At 38.3% G+C, this 18,307-nt stretch overlaps 1 protein-coding gene across 4 annotated transcripts in view; it reads right to left on the reverse strand.

Moving 5' to 3' along the window:
• The window catches only part of fstl5 (follistatin-like 5), a 198,670-nt gene that overhangs the window by 73,960 nt on the left and 106,403 nt on the right, over nt 1-18,307 (reverse strand). For all 4 annotated transcript variants that reach the window (XM_080900443.1, XM_080900441.1, XM_080900442.1 and 1 more), the window contains exon 6: nt 15,005-15,125. In XM_080900443.1, the coding sequence (XP_080756569.1) occupies nt 15,005-15,125 (121 nt within the window). The remainder of the gene's footprint in view (nt 1-15,004; nt 15,126-18,307) is intronic.

Raw genomic sequence — 18,307 nt, forward strand, 5'->3', positions numbered from 1 at the left:
AATGACATTCAATATTACCAAAGCTGAACGTCTGTGTAGCCCCAATTGCTTTTGAGTTTGACATTTTGAAGAGGAGATAAAAGTATTTTTCCCTGATGCTCAGTATTCATAGATCATATGCATAGACTCAAAGGTAAAAAACACCCCCCCAAAAAACAGAATACACATTCATCTGAATGCTCTCTGATCTTGGATGGTTGACTTGATTTGTGCAAACTTTCTCCCAAAGCAAGAAGAATCGAGTCTCTGCTTCTGTGTTTTTGATATAGCGCATGAATGACTCTGTGGACTTGGATGTTTGGCAGAAACAGAAAATAGTTTGACTGGTGAAACATTCCCATGTCCTTTGTTTTCCCAAAGAAGATTCGTAGTTTTGCTTTTCATGTTGAACTGCTGTGGCTTATTGCGCTACTTAAAGAAAATAAATCGTTCCCTGTATAATAAGAAACAAAACACTAATCAGGTGACTTTTTATGCATTTATTAAGAGAAACCCACATTGCTGACAGGGAAACATTGCGCCTTTCCTTCATTCCTTACTTGGTAATGCAGAAACAACCTAGCTGTGAAGACCAAAAAGCAGTTTTTGACATCACTGGGAAAACTTGGTGAGAGAGTACAAATGAAAGGTTTAACATAACCATAATTGTTGTTCAGGGGAGAAAAAGATGTAGTCGGAAGAAATTTACAGCTTACAAGATTACCTACAAGAAGTTGACTGCATGTTATAAAAACCAATTATTCCAAAACAATCTTACGTAAGCTCAAAAAAGGCTGAGCTTACACAGAATATTTATATTATGACACTATGAAGCATTTTTTTACAGTTCTCTCACCAAACTGCCATAGATAGATTGGCGACCTGTCCCGAGAGTACGTTAAAACAGCTGGGATAGAGACTGCGACCCTGAATTGGATAAGTGGAAGAGAATGGATGGATGGATGGATGGATGTGAAGTAATAATGGATCTCTTATTTCAGTATATTCTTTATATTAATAAGTATGTGTACACAGTAGCAGTGTCTTCTTATTCCACCAGAGCTGCTTTTCATTACTGTGTCTTATGCGATGCCTTGCTTTTTCCAAAATTGCTTTTCATTGTGTTTTGTCCTTAATTCTTTATGCAAAATGGGGAAATTATTTAATAATTTTTCAAAGAATGAATAAGCAGACAGGAAAATATAAACAGATGCAGACATGGGACTTGTTAACTCATCATCAAGTACTTGTAATTAAGATCTTCTGAGCAGATCTTTTGAGCTTAGACGTTGATAACTGTAATCGATATTGTCAGAGGCAGCTGTACTTAACGTTTGCACAGGTGAATTCTGCAAAATAAATAATAAATTTGGGTTTGTTTACATGGAAAACACTGCAGCTCAACTTCAGGTCAAAGAACAACGAGCTGCCTTTTATGATGAATCTGTGCTTGTAAGAGATGATTATATAATGCACAGCTATAGGGGCGGCGTCTCAGCATCTCGTGTCACCTTTCACCATCTTGTGAAGGAGGATAAATAACTGTGCTTTTGCAGCTTGCTAAAACCATCTTAAATATGCAAAAAAAATTACAGGTATTAGGTAAAAGGTGAGAATATTATTATTATCACCTTCAACCCTCCTCCCACGAACATTCTAAACATCAGGATGGCTTTAAAACAGTCACAAATGGCCTTTGTGAGTGCATTACCTCTGGCTGATCAGCCTCTAGTCTGTTTCCAAGCTGCTGGTAGAGATCCTGAGGGACGGCCTGCATTAGTATGCTACAGAGTTTAAGAGGATGTCTAATTGGACTAATTTTATCACAGCTACCTTGTGGAAAACAAGTAATGAAAAAAATCCTCCATCTTCCTGCTATAAGTAAATCACACGGCACTTAAGCTACAGCATAAGAGAGGCTATATTTCAATGACTTCTTATTTCTTAAATATAAAAGCCACTAGGCCACTAATGCTGCTGACTCCAGTATGTGCTGATGCACTTTACTGACAAACATCAGGCACCAGTTTGTGTGTTAAAGGGGCAGTATACACTTCCACCCAACTGTCTTGGTTTCTGCTAGTTTTTCAGCAACATTACAGCCAGGCCTACACCTTCAAATAGATGACAGGAGATGTTAAATGCTGAGAGAAGCAAATGAATGCAGCAACCCGTTTATGCTGAAACATTCCTGACAGCCAGAAAAGCAAGTTGAACCTTTCTCACTCAGAGAGCTGTAGAACTTATTGTAAGAAATTTCTCCTCACTGGGAATTTAAACCTGACCCATCAGTGGCACATGAACAGTAGTGAAGAGTTAATTCATTGAAACCCCACTGTTTCCAACCTCGTTGTGCACAGGACTAGCTGCCATGGAGAAACATGTTTCACAAGTAAACTTACTGAGTACCTTGTGCCCACTGAATCAGCATAGTGAAACTGCAAAGCTCATACTGAAATTGGTAATGTATTGGGGTGGCAGGGGGGGCTGGTCTCGCTTGTCCCCCCACAGTGTTGGTTTGCAGGGTGATGAGTCATGTCAATGGGAGCGCATACATAGACAAATTATACCACACTATCCATCCATCCATTCGCTTCCGCTTATCCTTTTCAGGGTCGCGGGAGGCGCTGGAGCCTATCCCAGCTGTCATAGGGCGAGAGGCGGGGTACACCCTGGACAGGTCGCCAGTCTGTCGCAGGGCCAACACACAGGGACAGACAACCATTCGCACTCACATTCACTCGCACATTCACACCTAGTGGTAATTTGGATTATCCAATTAACCTATCCCCACAAGTTGCATGTCTTTGGACGGTGGGAGGAAGCCGGAGTACCCGGAGGGAACCCACGCAAACACGGGGAGAACATGCAAACTCCACACAGAAAGATCCCGGCCTGATGGTGGAATTGAACTCAGGACCTTCTTGCTGTGCGGCAACAGTGCTAACCACCGTGCCACCGTGCTGCCTTATACCACACTAATGGACTAAAAAGTACTTTACTCAAGGATTACTTCAAATTTAAAAAGTACATCAACTTCTTCTTTTAATAAATTCTGGAGATATAGCAGAAACATGTTTGAAAATGAGCCACAAGTTATGAAACCATTTTAGCACTTGAATGAAATACTCAGCAGGGGTTTTGACAAGCAACAGTCAGACTATCCATTAACTCTCACTCTACCATGGGTGCTGACTAACAGCAAACTTGACTTAATGGAAGCAGCTTTTCCTAGAAGAGGCCTGGCTGATGGTTTGGATGTCTAATTATAATCTTCAGAGAAGTAAAGGGTGTAAGTCAACTAATTTTCAAGCCTGGCAAAGTCTGTATTACACCACGCGTGGGATAACACATGATTAGAGGTGGACTAGGTTAAAAAGAAAAAGAATGTGAATAAAAACAATTATAATAAAAAAGAAACAAGAAAAGATAATTAATAAAAACCAAAAGGAAATCACAACTGTACAGCCAGAATTGTTATGCTCCTCCAAATCAATTTTAAAAAGGCTAATAAGTTTGAGCATTCACTCTAGCAGCTAATTGGAAATGGTTTCTCAAGTGAATCTAGTATTTGCTCAAACTTAGGTTAACTTTAATTGATTTATATTTTTTAAATTCACTGACAATATTTGGTTGGCAACATACAGCAAAGAAAAAAAAAGGAACATGGCATTGGGTCAAAAAAATAAAGGTATTACACAAGCAATGTTTCGTTATAACAATTAAGTGAGCGGCTTCACTGAAACACTCGTCCTTGTCACAACTATTTTTTTTAAACCAAGAAGTCCACTCTGCAATTTCCCTTTAGGTAACAAGCTTTTGGAATGCCACCAACACAACAACCAGCTTAGTTGGGTAAAGAGTTGGGTAAGGAGTAATACATGACTCAGTTAAAAAAAAAACAAGATTATTTTTTAAATGACACTCATCTTATTAAGGATTCAAAAATAACTACACATAACAGATATTACGGAAGGCTATTCATGTTTTATGTGTCTAAAATAACAAAAATATGAGCTGATATATTTTTAAGTCACTAATTTTCTGCCTTAAAAATCTGATGTGGGTTGGACTCTACTAATGAAAGAAACACTCATCTCGATGTTTCAAACAGATAAATAAAATCCTTCTCCTCCCGCACAAAGCTTTGAATAATCAGGCCCCATCTTATCTAGACCTATTGATACTATATGACCGATATAGAGAATGTGCCTTTCACCTACTTGTGGTTCCTTTTAAAGTAGAAAGGGAGGCAGAGCTTTTAGCTTTCAGGTCCCTCTTCTGTGGAAACCGCTTTCAGTTTGGATTCAGGAGATAGACACACTCTATACTTTCAGGATTAGGTTTAAAACTTAACTCTTTGATAAATCATATAGCTAGGGCTGGATCAGGTGACCCTAAATCCTGCCTTAGGTATGCTGGAATAGACCTAGGCAGCCAGGTGCTTCCCATGATGCACTGTATATAAAGTACCTTTTGATTTGTTGTAATGTGATGCTATGTCGATAAAATTTAACTGAATTGAAAATTAGATTTCAGAAAAAAAAATATAACATTATGTAATTACATCTTTTATAATGTCTACGGCTGGCAAAATATTACAGTATGTGAATGACCACGGCAGACCCGGTGACATATTTATGCTTTGCAGCACACTTTATTTCAAAAACGGTTGCTGTACATCCACACACTGAGCTGCAGCTCTCCCACTGCCAGCTCAACATAACAACAACCACTATAACAGGACCCGGTGCAATACTTAAGTCGGCGAGGCATGATTGCAGATGCCGTGCAGGTGCGTACGCCTTCCCTGCACGGCACTGCAGGCCACGCCCCGCCATATAGTACCACAGCATTATCTTAGAACACAACTGGATATTGCACTAATATAACAAAACGCACTCATAGCTTACTTCAGGTGTGTTAACATGTGTCTGGATTATTCTTGCACTCGAAAAATGTATTGTTAATTTTGACCATCCCCCAAAGCACAATAACCAGGCTTGGATTCTTTTTTTAATGTTTTTATAATATAAAACGCTTTTGTTTAACAAGTGGACAGAAATAGGCTTTTGTTAAAGTAACACAGATTTATTGCCTTAACTACATACTGATCAATCGTGCTAAAATGCAGTCAGCTGCCCAAGGCTCATTTTGAACCAGGAAAAATCATGCTGTAGGTAGTTGGATATGGTGGATAACCCCTACATGAATACACATCATGTGTTTTGATGCAGACAGTAGAAATTCTTTCTGTGTGAGGATCACAAGAGTAATATATGATAGCTCACGTTACAGTCCATCTTAGCTTCCCACCAATCCCTCAGGAGGCCAGCGGGCACTCCAAGGCTTTTTAGTCTCAGCAGAAATCAAAGAGGTGGTTATATTGGATATGTGTTCTGTCAGCAGGTGTCATGGTTCAGATCAATATGTTGATAACCAAGGAGACTGGAGTATGTCATTACTATGAATCAGTCAAATATTGTATATTCTATTAACTACATACTGCATCCCACATTCTTTAAATAAACCACCTATTTCTATCATGCTAACAGGATATAACCTAAAGTAGGGCAAATACAGTTTACAGTTGAAATGTAAGAAAGGGACTCAAATCTGTATAATGTCTATGGACCTGAGAGGGGGGTTTGTTAGAGATAGATTTTCAAACTAAAGTTTGCCTCAGGCTGCATTCATCCAGAGAGATCTTTCCAAATACTTTCAAATTCATTTTCACTGTTGTCTGCCAAGCAGTATGCCTCAAGATTGCATTCAGTAGGTGTTCCCAAACTAATAACATTTAAAGTGTGCGGTGCACAGGCAAAGCACATTGTGATTGTACAGCCAACTTCAAAGAGCTTAAAAAGCTCACTAACACAAGGATTCAGTCTCTGTGTGAATTGCACGCATCAGCTTTCAAAAGCCCTCAATCTAAAAGCACCCGACTTGGCTAATCTTAAACCACCCTTTAGACACTGTCCATTCTTTCAGCTTGTGGATTTGGTTCCTGAATTTAAATACAACAAAAGTTTATTTGCAAGTGCGCAAAAGAGTGTAAAAAGTCTACAGTAGTACTTTTTTCTATGTGCCTTTTGAATTGGCGTAGCACCTTCTGCTGTCCTCAGTTGCTTACTGAGGTTTTTTCTTTCTGGTAGTTGTTTAATTTGAGTAAAGCAAAGAAAGAGATGGATTTCCACAATACGGGGAATATTTATCTTCTGCTATTCCACAGAGGAAAGTATCAGACTTAGCATTAAAGCAGAAAGTATCCTACTAACTACATATATAGTAGCAAGCGTGATACATTTGCCACATGTGCAGGCAGCAGCGTCTTCTTTTAAAAATAAAATAATTCAAGTGCTGCTACTGTATACTGACTAAACATGGCATAAAATTTGCACTTTACAACAAATGCCATAGTGCAGGTATAACTACTGTATGTACTGTATTATAGATTTTGTTACAACACATTGATCTGTACATATGGTTTTTGACAATAAAGATGACTTTGACTTGACATTCGTATTTAGTGAGACATGTATATTTACCATAGTTGAGTTTATTTTCATGTTGTATTGCTATAAGATTCCTTATATATTTTGCTCTACTCTAATATGACAGATGTTACTGTATATATCATTTTGCACATGTAAAAGAGCACTGCCAATGCTAAACAGTCTTCTTCTCTCAAAGGAAACATTGCTGCTGGACTAAAACAGCTCATTTGTAGTTCAGGTCTTTTTCTGTCTCCATCACTATGTGAATGAAACTATTTGCTGCAGTTGCAGCATTTTAAAACAATCAAAAAGTTGAGTTTTTTTGTAATGCCAAAATGAATCAGAGCAGACTGGGCTTTTTGGAAGACAGATATTAAAGAAACAGACTCTAAAACTGAGTGCTGCAGATAAAGGATGGCAAGATGTGGTACAGTATGTAAAAGATAACTAACATAGTTTAAGCATGTAAAACTTTTCTATGAGACCCCAAAATAAAATCAAGGTGCCTGGTAATGAGCATGATGCGGGTGCTTCAGTGTCTGTGCAATGTATTTTGTCACTCGTGCGCCAAAAGTTAATGACACTTTGTGATAGATGACACCTTATCTATTTACCCATGATGCACTGAGCCATCATTCACCAAATTATTCAACGATGACATGGTACTCACTATCAGCAGCATGGCAGACATCATTCATATCTGTAACATCATCTAATTAAAAGACATCACTTCTGCCAGACAGTTTCCTTACTGCTAGCTGAAGCAAATTGATTCTCAACCCCCTTCCAGTGTATGCAAAGCAGGAATGAATAATGCATGGACATTAGAATCTTATCTTCTGTCCTGACAAACAATGTTGCAATACTTTGAATATTCCATAAAGGTGTGCAAAGGGTCCTTATTAGCGCAGCAGTCAGACAGGTGTCGTTTTCATGGAGAGTCATTCTGCCTTTACTGCTGTTCATTTCCAAGCCACACCATAGTTCTGGATACACTGAGCCAACGGATTTACTTTATGATCGTGCTCAGTTTACGATAGCGCTTAAGGTATTTGCATAGATATTATGTTGGCAATGAAGTGAGAAACTATAACTTTACAGTGTAGTTTTACCCCAAGCTCTGTGACCAGGCTCTATCAGGCTACAACCTACAAGTCACTGAAATAAATGTTCAGTGCTCTGACTCAGATTTATACTGGAGATGCCTGTTATTGCAGCATTATCAGCAGCTGCGCACCAGCCCACTCAGATTAAAAAAAGAAGAAGAAAAGAATTAAGTATGTTTCATTATATAGCTGCTTTCTACCTGTGCACAGACAGAACACTATCAGCAGTAATAAAATAGATTAGCCATGCTCAGTAAAACTGATTGATTTGTGTTTTTAGTAAGTTCAATATACTATAAAAAAATAATGCTTTTCCAATTAGCGTTTATGTTGCATGATTGTGAGCATCAGAGCAAAATACAGTATGCAGCCTGGTGATCTACCTGAAATATATATTTTGGGGAGTCTGGGTTGTCTTCCCAGTTGAATGAACAGGTATCCCCCTCGTCTCAAGACACAGTATAATGGACATGTCCCACGTTTTGTTTTTCAAAAGTCAACAAGACTTTTTTTTTTTTTTTTTTTTACCTCAAATCTGGATTTTATTAAATGGTGAAAAAGGGTGACTACTGTCACCATGACAATCTTCTACCAATCAAAGCAATTGCAAGGAGCTTTTCAGAGCTAACTCTCCAGTTACACCGGTGTAACTGGCAAGTTAGCAATCAAACCTAACTCCAGCAATCACTTGCCAACCAGTCTGGTTTTACACATTTCTCTCTCTGGTGTGAAAAGAGAGATTCTGTTTTTCTGTGAGGTTGTTTAAATATCTTACTTGTTCAGTTTGAGATGAATTTTATTTAAATATACACTTATTTATACTTATATGTTGATCTCCCCAGTTTTACTGACGCTGACTGAAAGCTAGAAGGCCACGCAACATCACCTTGAAATTACTTAGCAAACTAACAAAGTCACATTTAAGCTTAAAGAAAAAAATCTGCTGTAGTAGATCACATGTTACTTGGTTTTACATTGCAAAAAAGATGGATGTAGGTTTTCAGGTTTGAAAAGTAAAGCGCAAATGGAAGTGACTTAAAAGACTCGCAAAAAGACCAGTTGTATAAAGATCAACGTGAAAATGACCCTTGGCTCCCTTGCTCTGTGAACTCTGTAAAAAATGAGAAAGGAGGATGTCCTCATTTACCAACCACTTGATATTCACAAGTCATTACCCAATAAGCGTAAGGTTCCATAGCCAGATCCATCCTTCACTTGTCAGATCCAGCTCCAAAAGATCAAAATACCAATGTCTGATGTCACGTTTGCTACATCTATCTTTTATACTGCCTATGGTTTTAAACCTTTACTCCCTAAACACCAACTAGGAGTAGCACTTGAAGCTGTTTTCTGAATTGAGCGGTTTTTGTCATGTTTCAGGCCTGCTTACAGAACAAAACGATGGGTTTGCATCAAATGTTTGTGATTAAATATTTTAATACTAGCTCCCCTTATTGATTCCTCCATAGTTAGAAAGATGTATTTCTATAAAATTAACTACTTCGCTGCTTCTCAACTTGAAGGAATGGCAGTGGATTGGGGTGTTGGCTTTCTGGTCAGTATCTAGAAGAAAGACACTTTATACTACACTAGAGTTACTATCACCTCTCTCTACTGACTATATGATAGATAAGTACATTTACATAGAAATTAGGAGAACTAAATTCTTCAGTCACGCTGTTAAGTCTCTAGAGATGTTGGTCTTTTTATCATCATTTCTTTCTGAGCTGTGGGCCTATCTTGAAAGGATGGAAGTATTTAGGAGAGAGAAACAGGTTTGGACATGAATAGAGTGAAGAAGCACAAGCTGAGTACTACCATGACCTCCAGGTATGTAATGCACGTCAGTAAACCAAGTATTCAATATTGAGTGTTCGGTGAAGAGAGTTGAATTCCTTTGAGCAATCTGATACTGCCCACATGGGATGGAATAAAAAAACAAAAATCTTTTTTGCTTTATATGTATTTCTATCTCACACTGAGATATACACAGGAAAATGAGTATGTTACATGAGAACTTTTACCACTGAAAGTATTGTGGATTTATTTCTGTTTGTTTTCTATATTAATATACTCAGAAATCCTGAGTTGTTGACAAAGACACATTACTTCAGCTGTGCTAAGCATATTGTTTATTGATTGCCTCTGTAACTATTAACATCAATATAGAAGCAATTTCCAGTAAAGCGTCTTAAAAAATAACTTATCCAAAGATTAATTCTGCACTTGGATAATTATCCGCTGTCGCTAAATAGTAACAAAGTGGCACGCAAGGATAAAAAAAATGAAAAAGTCTAAAAGAGGAGTAAGGCAGGTTGAAAGAAACTCCATCACAGAGTTTATTTACTCACATTAAATATCCTATTTCCTTGTGAACAGTTAAGTTGGAAACTTGAGAAAAAAAAGAATCCTCTGAAACCTAAAAAAGGAAGAGACAGACCAACTCAACTCTTCAAAGAATGGGGTTCTGTGTTTCTGTGACTTGCCAGAAGGGGTTTCTCTCCCACACATTCATGTATGATGTGGAATCCAGCAGACTAGATGAGACTCTTGCACTTTGTCATTTGCTCCTGTGACTTTTTTTTCTTGGTCTCCTCTAGGAAATGCTTCAAATACAAAGGGCTGATAAGATGAAGGTTGATTATGAATTCTCTCCCTCTGCTAAATGTGTCAAGCCAGCCAAATGTCAGAAGATATTCTGTCAGAGGATATTGAGCTGACTGAAAATGTCAGACAGGGAGGAACCGTGAATAGGAAGGAAACAAAAGACAGAAACTGGTGCACATGTGTTAGTGTGACTCAGATATCACACAGCACCTGTTGTCTTTATGCTGCCTAATGATGGAGATTTGGATTGAACTACTGTTTCTAAGAAGTTGTGACCTGCTTTCTTTTGAACCATTTCCACTTTGAACTCCTTCAATAGTACAACACAGTTGGCAACAATCTGCAGGTCTCAGTGAGTAAACTTTGGCAAGACATCACATATTTCTCGAGGTTTACCACAATCCTAACTTTGTAATGGCCAAAAGAACAGAAACAGGCTGTCAGTTCAAATGTTAATAACAAGTTAGGTCCTTCTCAGATTTCAAAGAAAAACTCAAAGCCTAATTAACTGCATACATAAAACTGTTCAAAAAGAGTTATAAAAAATATGATCTTCTCGGACTATAAAGAAAAGGAAAATATTTAAATTAAGTGAATGTCTCCATTTAAAAAACAAACAAACAAAAAAAAACTCATGATGTGATATTATAGTATATAGTATATCAGAAATCTGTTCACTATTTTTATTACAAATTATATCAGTAAGGAAGCTGACTAAATATTGATAATTTATGGCAAAGGGGTGGGATTAAATAAGTGTTTACTTCTTCCCACTCCCTTTCAACATGTAAATTAATCAGAACATTTTTTTTGTATGTAATTTGTATAGCATTTTTTCTTTCTTATTTTCTTTTCTAAATGTACTTGTATATTGTTCACATGTTGAAATAAATTACTGTTACGACCCGGCTCAAAAGCCGCAACATAAAAAAAGGAGATGAATAACAGAGTGTGGGTGAGAAGAGGTTTCATCCTAAAATGGAAAACCAGGTTGGCTAAAATGGCTGGTGCCACCAAGGCAAAGACTAGTGCACTGCCGGAATGCTTGCCTCAGGTATGCTTTTATCCACACCTGACTAGGTGTGGCCAATTAGCACCAGCTGAAAACACTGAGACGATTAGAAGCTGCAGAGGGACGTAACACCTCCTCCCTTAAAAGGGTTCCTCTAGGACCCTTAAATTTATTAAAAGCCCCTCTGAAGCCTTCAGTTCCTTGACCCACAAACCTGGAATAAAAGTTAAAGCTAACAGAAGCACAGTGTTCACGTTATAGTTGGCATCTCTAAGCATGGATGGGCATGAGGATTTGAAGTTGCCACACTGAACAGACAAAAAGTAACATGTGACCAACACAAAGGAGCACAACAGTCAAACCCAAAATGATTACCTGATCTGCTACAACACAAAACCAAAAGTAGCAACAAATAATCACAACCAAGTGATCTGTTGTCTCCACCACACAAACAGTCACATACAAGTGGCCCTATACCACAACAAGTTACTTTAATCCAAAAAGTTCAGTAAATCAAGCACACCAGTGACCAACCACAAACTGGAGAGCTATGGCCACACAATGATCACATCAAGGGTGGCTCAGCACCCCACAGTGTTATTGCCATCACCTGGCCAACAACACTCAAGTGATCCAACAAAATAGCCATATTCCCCACAACACTAAAAGGTCACATCACAAAACACTCACCTCACAAGGATCTCATTAGCATCCATCAACACTGACATATGCACACACATGGCGTACACACAATGCCAACTTAAAAACAGCCTACCTGCCTCAGCTACAGACCATGATCATGAATGGTCTCAAACCTCCTACCGAGTTTGGTCCCACTGATTTACTATGTGCAACTCCCAGCCTAAAACACTAAAAACAACAAAACCCTTACTTTTCCTACCCTAGTCTTCAGTGGTGTACCAGGCTCGAGGCAACTTTAAACGCGAACTCGAGAGCAGGCAGCAGACCAGAGATACAGTCTCCTACCAAACTCTGAAGCGTACCCCCACCCAGGATAGCCACCAAACACAATAAACTAAAACAATAAAGCAAAACAACAAACAAGTGCTTCGATGGAAGGGCAGCACAGCCACCCAGCTGAAACACACTTACTAAAGGGAGTTTGCACAATTACAGTGACCACCATCACTCACCCACTTAAAAGCAAAACAAACTGACATTCAGTCTCCACTAAAATGTCCAAATATCCCGGACGAGCCCCCACTTATGTTACGACCCGGCTCAAAAGCCGCAACATAAAAAAAGGAGATGAATAACAGAGTGTGGGTGAGAAGAGGTTTCATCCTAAAATGGAAAACCAGGTTGGCTAAAATGGCTGGTGCCACCAAGGCAAAGACTAGTGCACTGCCGGAAAGCTTGCCTCAGGTATGCTTTTATCCACACCTGACTAGGTGTGGCCAATTAGCACCAGCTGAAAACACTGAGACGATTAGAAGCTGCAGAGGGACGTAACAATTACCAATCAATCATATTTCTTTTATGAAGACCAAAGGTTTTACACACGTTAAAAAAAATTGCTTATGTCCCAGGAAAACCAGAACCATCACAGGTGACCCCGTGCGCCCCGTTCACCACCTTTTTGACCCGTTGCCCTCTGGTCAATCAGGTCCCTCACCTCCAGACTCGTAAACAGGTTCTTCCCCTTGGCCATGCAGACTTTCAATAAACACTATCCCTGACAACCCACCCCTGCCCACCCACCTCAATAATCTAAGCCATGGTCTGAGAACCCTCATCACTCAGACCCCTCACACTAGAGCTGGGCGATAGAACGATAACGATATGTATCACGATAAAACTTTTACTCGATAGAGAAATTAAGCTATCGCGATAGACCTCGCCGCTCCTGTCCTCTTAAAAAAAAAAAAAAGAAGGTCAGCCAATCCAAATCAAGTAGCGCAGAGCCGAACCAATCACAGCCGCAGCGTCACGTCGCGTGACTTGTTACGTACAGCACAAGTGCCAAGCCGCACGTGTGTTTGTTTGGGAAGCAGCCAGCGGGTAATGGAGCCAGCGCGTAATGGAGGAAATGAGTGTGCCGACTAGAAAAATCAACCGAGCGTGACCGAAGAGTAAACAGATGATGGTTCCAATGCCGGAGAGATTGTCGAACGGAAGAGCCATAGAAGTTCCGTAGTGTGAAGGTATTTCGGCTATTTCAAGTCTGACAAAAAACAGAGTAGCGTGCACTGTAAATGTGCCGAAAGCAAGTCTGGAAATACAATAAACTGGTGCATGCGTCACACTGTGCGCCACGTTATTGTTTCGGTGAAATGAATTTCTACAATACTGTTACTGTTAATTCTACTCTCTGCAGTGTTTAAATGCTTACATATACACACAGTTACTGTCCCTCCACACATACGACTCGGTTCTGCTTCTATGCCCCAGCTTTGTTTACTTTTTCCCACCGAGGCTTCTAGACTTCTGATTGGCCAACATTTCTGCACGGTTAGGAATCTAGCGCCACCTGCTGCTTTGGCATGTTCATAGCAGCGTTTTCCTTCATTTCTGCCTTTATGTGTGGACGGGATTATTTTTTAAAACGAAAACGGAAAATCTCCGTTTTCAAAAATACCCGTGTACGTGTGGACGTAGCCTCAGTCTCTGACTGGAAGCGCTAATTCATCATTCGGCTTTTGTCAGACTAAAGTAACTGTTAAAACTGTTTGAAAAGCTCAGCTATACAACAAGGAGAGATTGAGAATTTCCTTTTAGTTCTCAGTTTATTTGATATTGACAAAAGTTAGTCAGTTTTGTCTGTTCTTCTGTAAAACAAACTAAGATTTATTTTTAGAATTAATATTTTGTTTCTAAGTGGAATTGACAATTTAGTCTGTTTCGTTTGTTCTATTTTGAAACTTAAACGCTTTAGCAGCTGCCTTTTGTGTAGTTTGCAATATTTGCCTTTATTTATCTGAAAAAGTCTCATGTTCCTTAAGTACATCTACCCTGTTGAACTTATTATGGGAAATAAATATTTAAATAAGAACAAGCTGCTGATTATTTCACATTTTACTTGTGAGCAACGGCACATTTAAATCTTACAAATATAGTTATTTGGCTTATATCGTGATAGATATCGTTATCGCCTGAAATGAAAAAAACATATCGTGATATGAAAAAATCTCATATCGCCCAGCTCTACCTCACACACAGACTCTATTCAGACTACGTTTTTGCTTTGCACTCATTGTTCTCTAATGTGTGCCTTTCTCCTATTTTTGTATATATTTCTTTTGTTTTGTATACATCCCTCTTGATTGTATATATTTCTCCTATTTGCCATTTATTCCTGCTGTCTACTATTTATTTTTTATTCCAGCACAGTTGTATGTGTACTTGTTGTAAGTGTGCAAGGACAAATAAAGGGCTATTCTATACTTTTATGCTATTAAAAGGAGAATAAAGAAGAAATGAGCATCAGTATCAATGAAATATGAGTATACACATTAATTATGTCGTGGCATCTGAGAGATTTTTTTTTCCAGGGTTTCAATTTACTCTCCGTTTTCTCATAATACTCATAATTACTGCACTACTTTCCAAATCAATTAACTAACAACTGGGTAAAAAGAACGCCATTGTAAACATTGTCGTAATGTTTACACACTAGGACAATATGAACCATCAACTTTAAAATATAGTTTTTTTTAAAGACAAGAGCTATTATTTAGTATTGACTAAAACTGCAAATTTAAAAATACATTTCTGTCACATCTGATATATATTTTACTGAACAATGTAAACAGACGATGGGAGTAACAAAACTGTATCCTCACCAAAGGCTGTGTAGAACTCCTCTTTTGTAAGGTGCTCATCATCGTTCACGTCGTTGTACTTCAGCAAGTCAAACAATGTGCATTCAGAGATGTCCTTGGATAGACCTTCTTGCTTGATGACCTTCAATGAGAATACATCAATCGTTGGTTAAAGAAGGTTAAGAGCATTTTTTTTTAATTCTGTTTGTGTGTGTCTGTTTTTTTTCAGTACTGTTCCAGAAATTATAATAAAACAAAACCTCTATGCAATTAATGTTGCCACTAAACAAATCAGCCAGATGTTGACTAATAACATTTTTCTTTTCCACCAAAGGATTTGATGTCTCTTAAAGTAAACCACAGCAGTGATGGCACTGCTTATTCAGTCTACAGTGAGTAATCAGCACAGTTAAACCTACACAGAGAAGTGTAGGTTTAACACATATCTGTGTAGGTTTAAACTTGCTTTCTGCTCTAAGCCCACCAGACATGTATATCCTAATAAGCTGAACACAGTAGAGGGACAGATGTCCAGTTGCCTTTAAGTCCATTTTAAGTGGGATGAGGCAAACAAAGGCTAATATGGATTGTCTGTGTAGGTTCTCAATCATCCAGGTCATGGTAATTTAAGAAGCTTGGAAAGAAAAGCGACTGGACCTCTTTAAGTGTCTTAAAGACGTTTCATCCGAGAAGCTTCTTCAGTTCTAAGACCAAATGGTGGAGAGTCCCAGGTATTTAAACCCTAGTGCGAGTTGTCCCTTAAGATGGTTGTTGACCCGCTATTGATCATGTGCCTCATCACATGAGCCAAGGACATCAGCAGAGGTCCGGGTGAAACATTGCGAGACCTTGTCTCACCCTATCATGTGACCTACTGAGATCAAGTGATGCAAGATGTGAGTAGGTGGTAAGATCATTATAGATCTTTTGTCCACTGATGCAAAAAAAATTTGTTTACCCCAGGTTTAAATCTAAGAAACAATAGGTGTTGCTTGGATTACACATGTCATTACAAAATGAAAATTTGAGTACCATATATCTAATTGCCAAGAAAACGGTTTCACTAAAACTGGAATGCACTGGCTGAAATGCAAAGTCGAAACCATCGGGTACTATCTCAGGTCAATTAAGTTTTTTACGTTAACCTTATTTGCATCTACTCTTTGACAAGTTGTGTGGCTAGCATTGTCACCTCACAGTAACAAGATGATGGGTTTGAATCCACCTCTGTGCTGGAATGATGATGTGACCAGCGTGTAATTATGCGCAAAAAAGGAAGTAATGGCCCAGATATCAACTATATTCTCCAATTCTCCACTCACTATACTGAAGCCCAAACATAGGATTGTTAAGGCCAATATTGATATTTTGGTGATTTTAAAATTTTGCGCATTTTCAAATTTTGCTAGCATTTCTTATACATAGTTATTTATTTAGTGATTTACACTGGCCAAATCTGCTTAGATCATGTAGTTTTTATGCTTGCTGTGTTTCAAACATGTGTGTTGCCAAAAGCCAAGTTGCAAAGTGCCCTCTGCTGGAAAAACTACGCAATGTCAGGCCATTTCCCCCATCTTGTTTACTCAGACAAAGCCAGTTAACAATTGAAAGTTTAAATTTGAAAAACAAATACAATGGTTTTAGTATTTGTAGAACCGTACAGTCACAAAACTACAAAATAGTAGACAGTTTTGTTAATCATTGGCTTTTCAGATTAATATTTAAAAGTTCTACAGTTCCTTCAGGTAAAGTGTCAGTCTATGAAGGCTGTGGTCATGTTCGGTAACATTTGCATTGTAGCCAAACTGAAAGTCAATGAAGTTCTGTCACAACAGTGGATGAACAGGTCCAAAATACTGCAGTTTTTGTCATCATCCTGATAAAAACATGATCCTATTCCACACCTTCTGCATGGCCCTGGCAGTAAAACATCCATCATACTAGATCAGCTGTCAAAATGCTGATCACAAGGGACGGCTTTATACATCATGCATTGTCCATCGGATCAGTGCACTTCCCTTTCCCAGATGACTTGCCCAAAATTTAAGAGTTACCTGTGATGCTATGTGAGCTACACCTAACTTTTATTTGAATGTTGAATCACTGAAAAAAAAGAATTCAATGTACAAATTTTCTATTTTCATTCTTTTCATTCTTGGGCTTAGAAATTTTTTTTAAAAAGAAGATGATTTTAACTCAAAAACAGTCTTTACTCATTGCTCCTTTCTTTGCTTGCTTTTTGGTCTTTTCATCACCTGGAGTGATGTGGCATTTAAGAGACTTTTATGCGTTGGAATTGCAGGCTTTGATGCATAAACTCCATTTCTGTTTCTACAGTGTTTTTCCAGTGACTCCTCTGGAGAAAAAGAGAACAACAAAGCAGTAACATATCCTGCACATGTTCAGTGGACCATGTGAGCTAAATGATCTGAGGCAAATCATCAATAGGTTAACCAGATATATGTGTATTGAGATTGCAGCTTCTGCCTGTTTTAAATTGAACCTTAATTTACAAAGCCAATGGAACATTGGCTGGTTACCCAGACAGAACATATGTCTTACAATTAGCAGTTACACTGAGTTTTCTTTTTTTTTTTTTTTACTTACACGGAACCTATTCTTGCAATACAGACATTATGTACCATAACTATACGGTTCCTGCTAGAAAGGTTGTTCAGCTGGGATGCTTAAGTTAACCCCCTGTTGCGCCTCCAGGCTTGCAATACACTGGTGGAAACCTTGCTGTATGTGAACATTTTCCAGCATTCCAGACGTGCTTTCATCTCCTTCACTCTCGACTCTGCTCTTCCCTCATAACCATAACAATTTACACATCATCTCCCTTACAATTTCAAAAGTTTTAAAGTTGCATCTGTCTCCTCTTTATCCACCTTTACTATTTTTTTACACAAACAAAATAAGATTCTGTGTTATTCATGTGAAAAGAGGGTAGTTGTAAACCCTGCATGCATGAATCTGCAAAGAAAAAACAAAAAGAAAACCTTTTGTATTGTCAAGAGGATGAATTAGGTACTGCAGTACAAAACAATACTGCAGGACTCATACTAGGATGTGTGACTTATGAAGCAAGATCTTCAGTGACTGTGCTATGAATGTTTCAAAAGATTTGCAAATTCGTTATATCTATTTTTTATATCTATTTTAGCCCCTCAAAATCCCAAAATAGGGATCAGAAGTCACCTGTTCGCACTCCTCTTAATTTGAATTCAGCTCTTTTAGAAATATTTGCAGACCTGATAACAACTCAGACTAGACTTCTGCAGAGATTTAAAAGAGCAATTTTCCATTAGTTAGAACCTTGAG

This window comes from Rhamphochromis sp. 'chilingali' (genome assembly GCF_963969265.1).
Source record: "Rhamphochromis sp. 'chilingali' genome assembly, chromosome: 13".
NCBI classification, from domain to species: Eukaryota; Metazoa; Chordata; class Actinopteri; order Cichliformes; family Cichlidae; genus Rhamphochromis; species Rhamphochromis sp. 'chilingali'.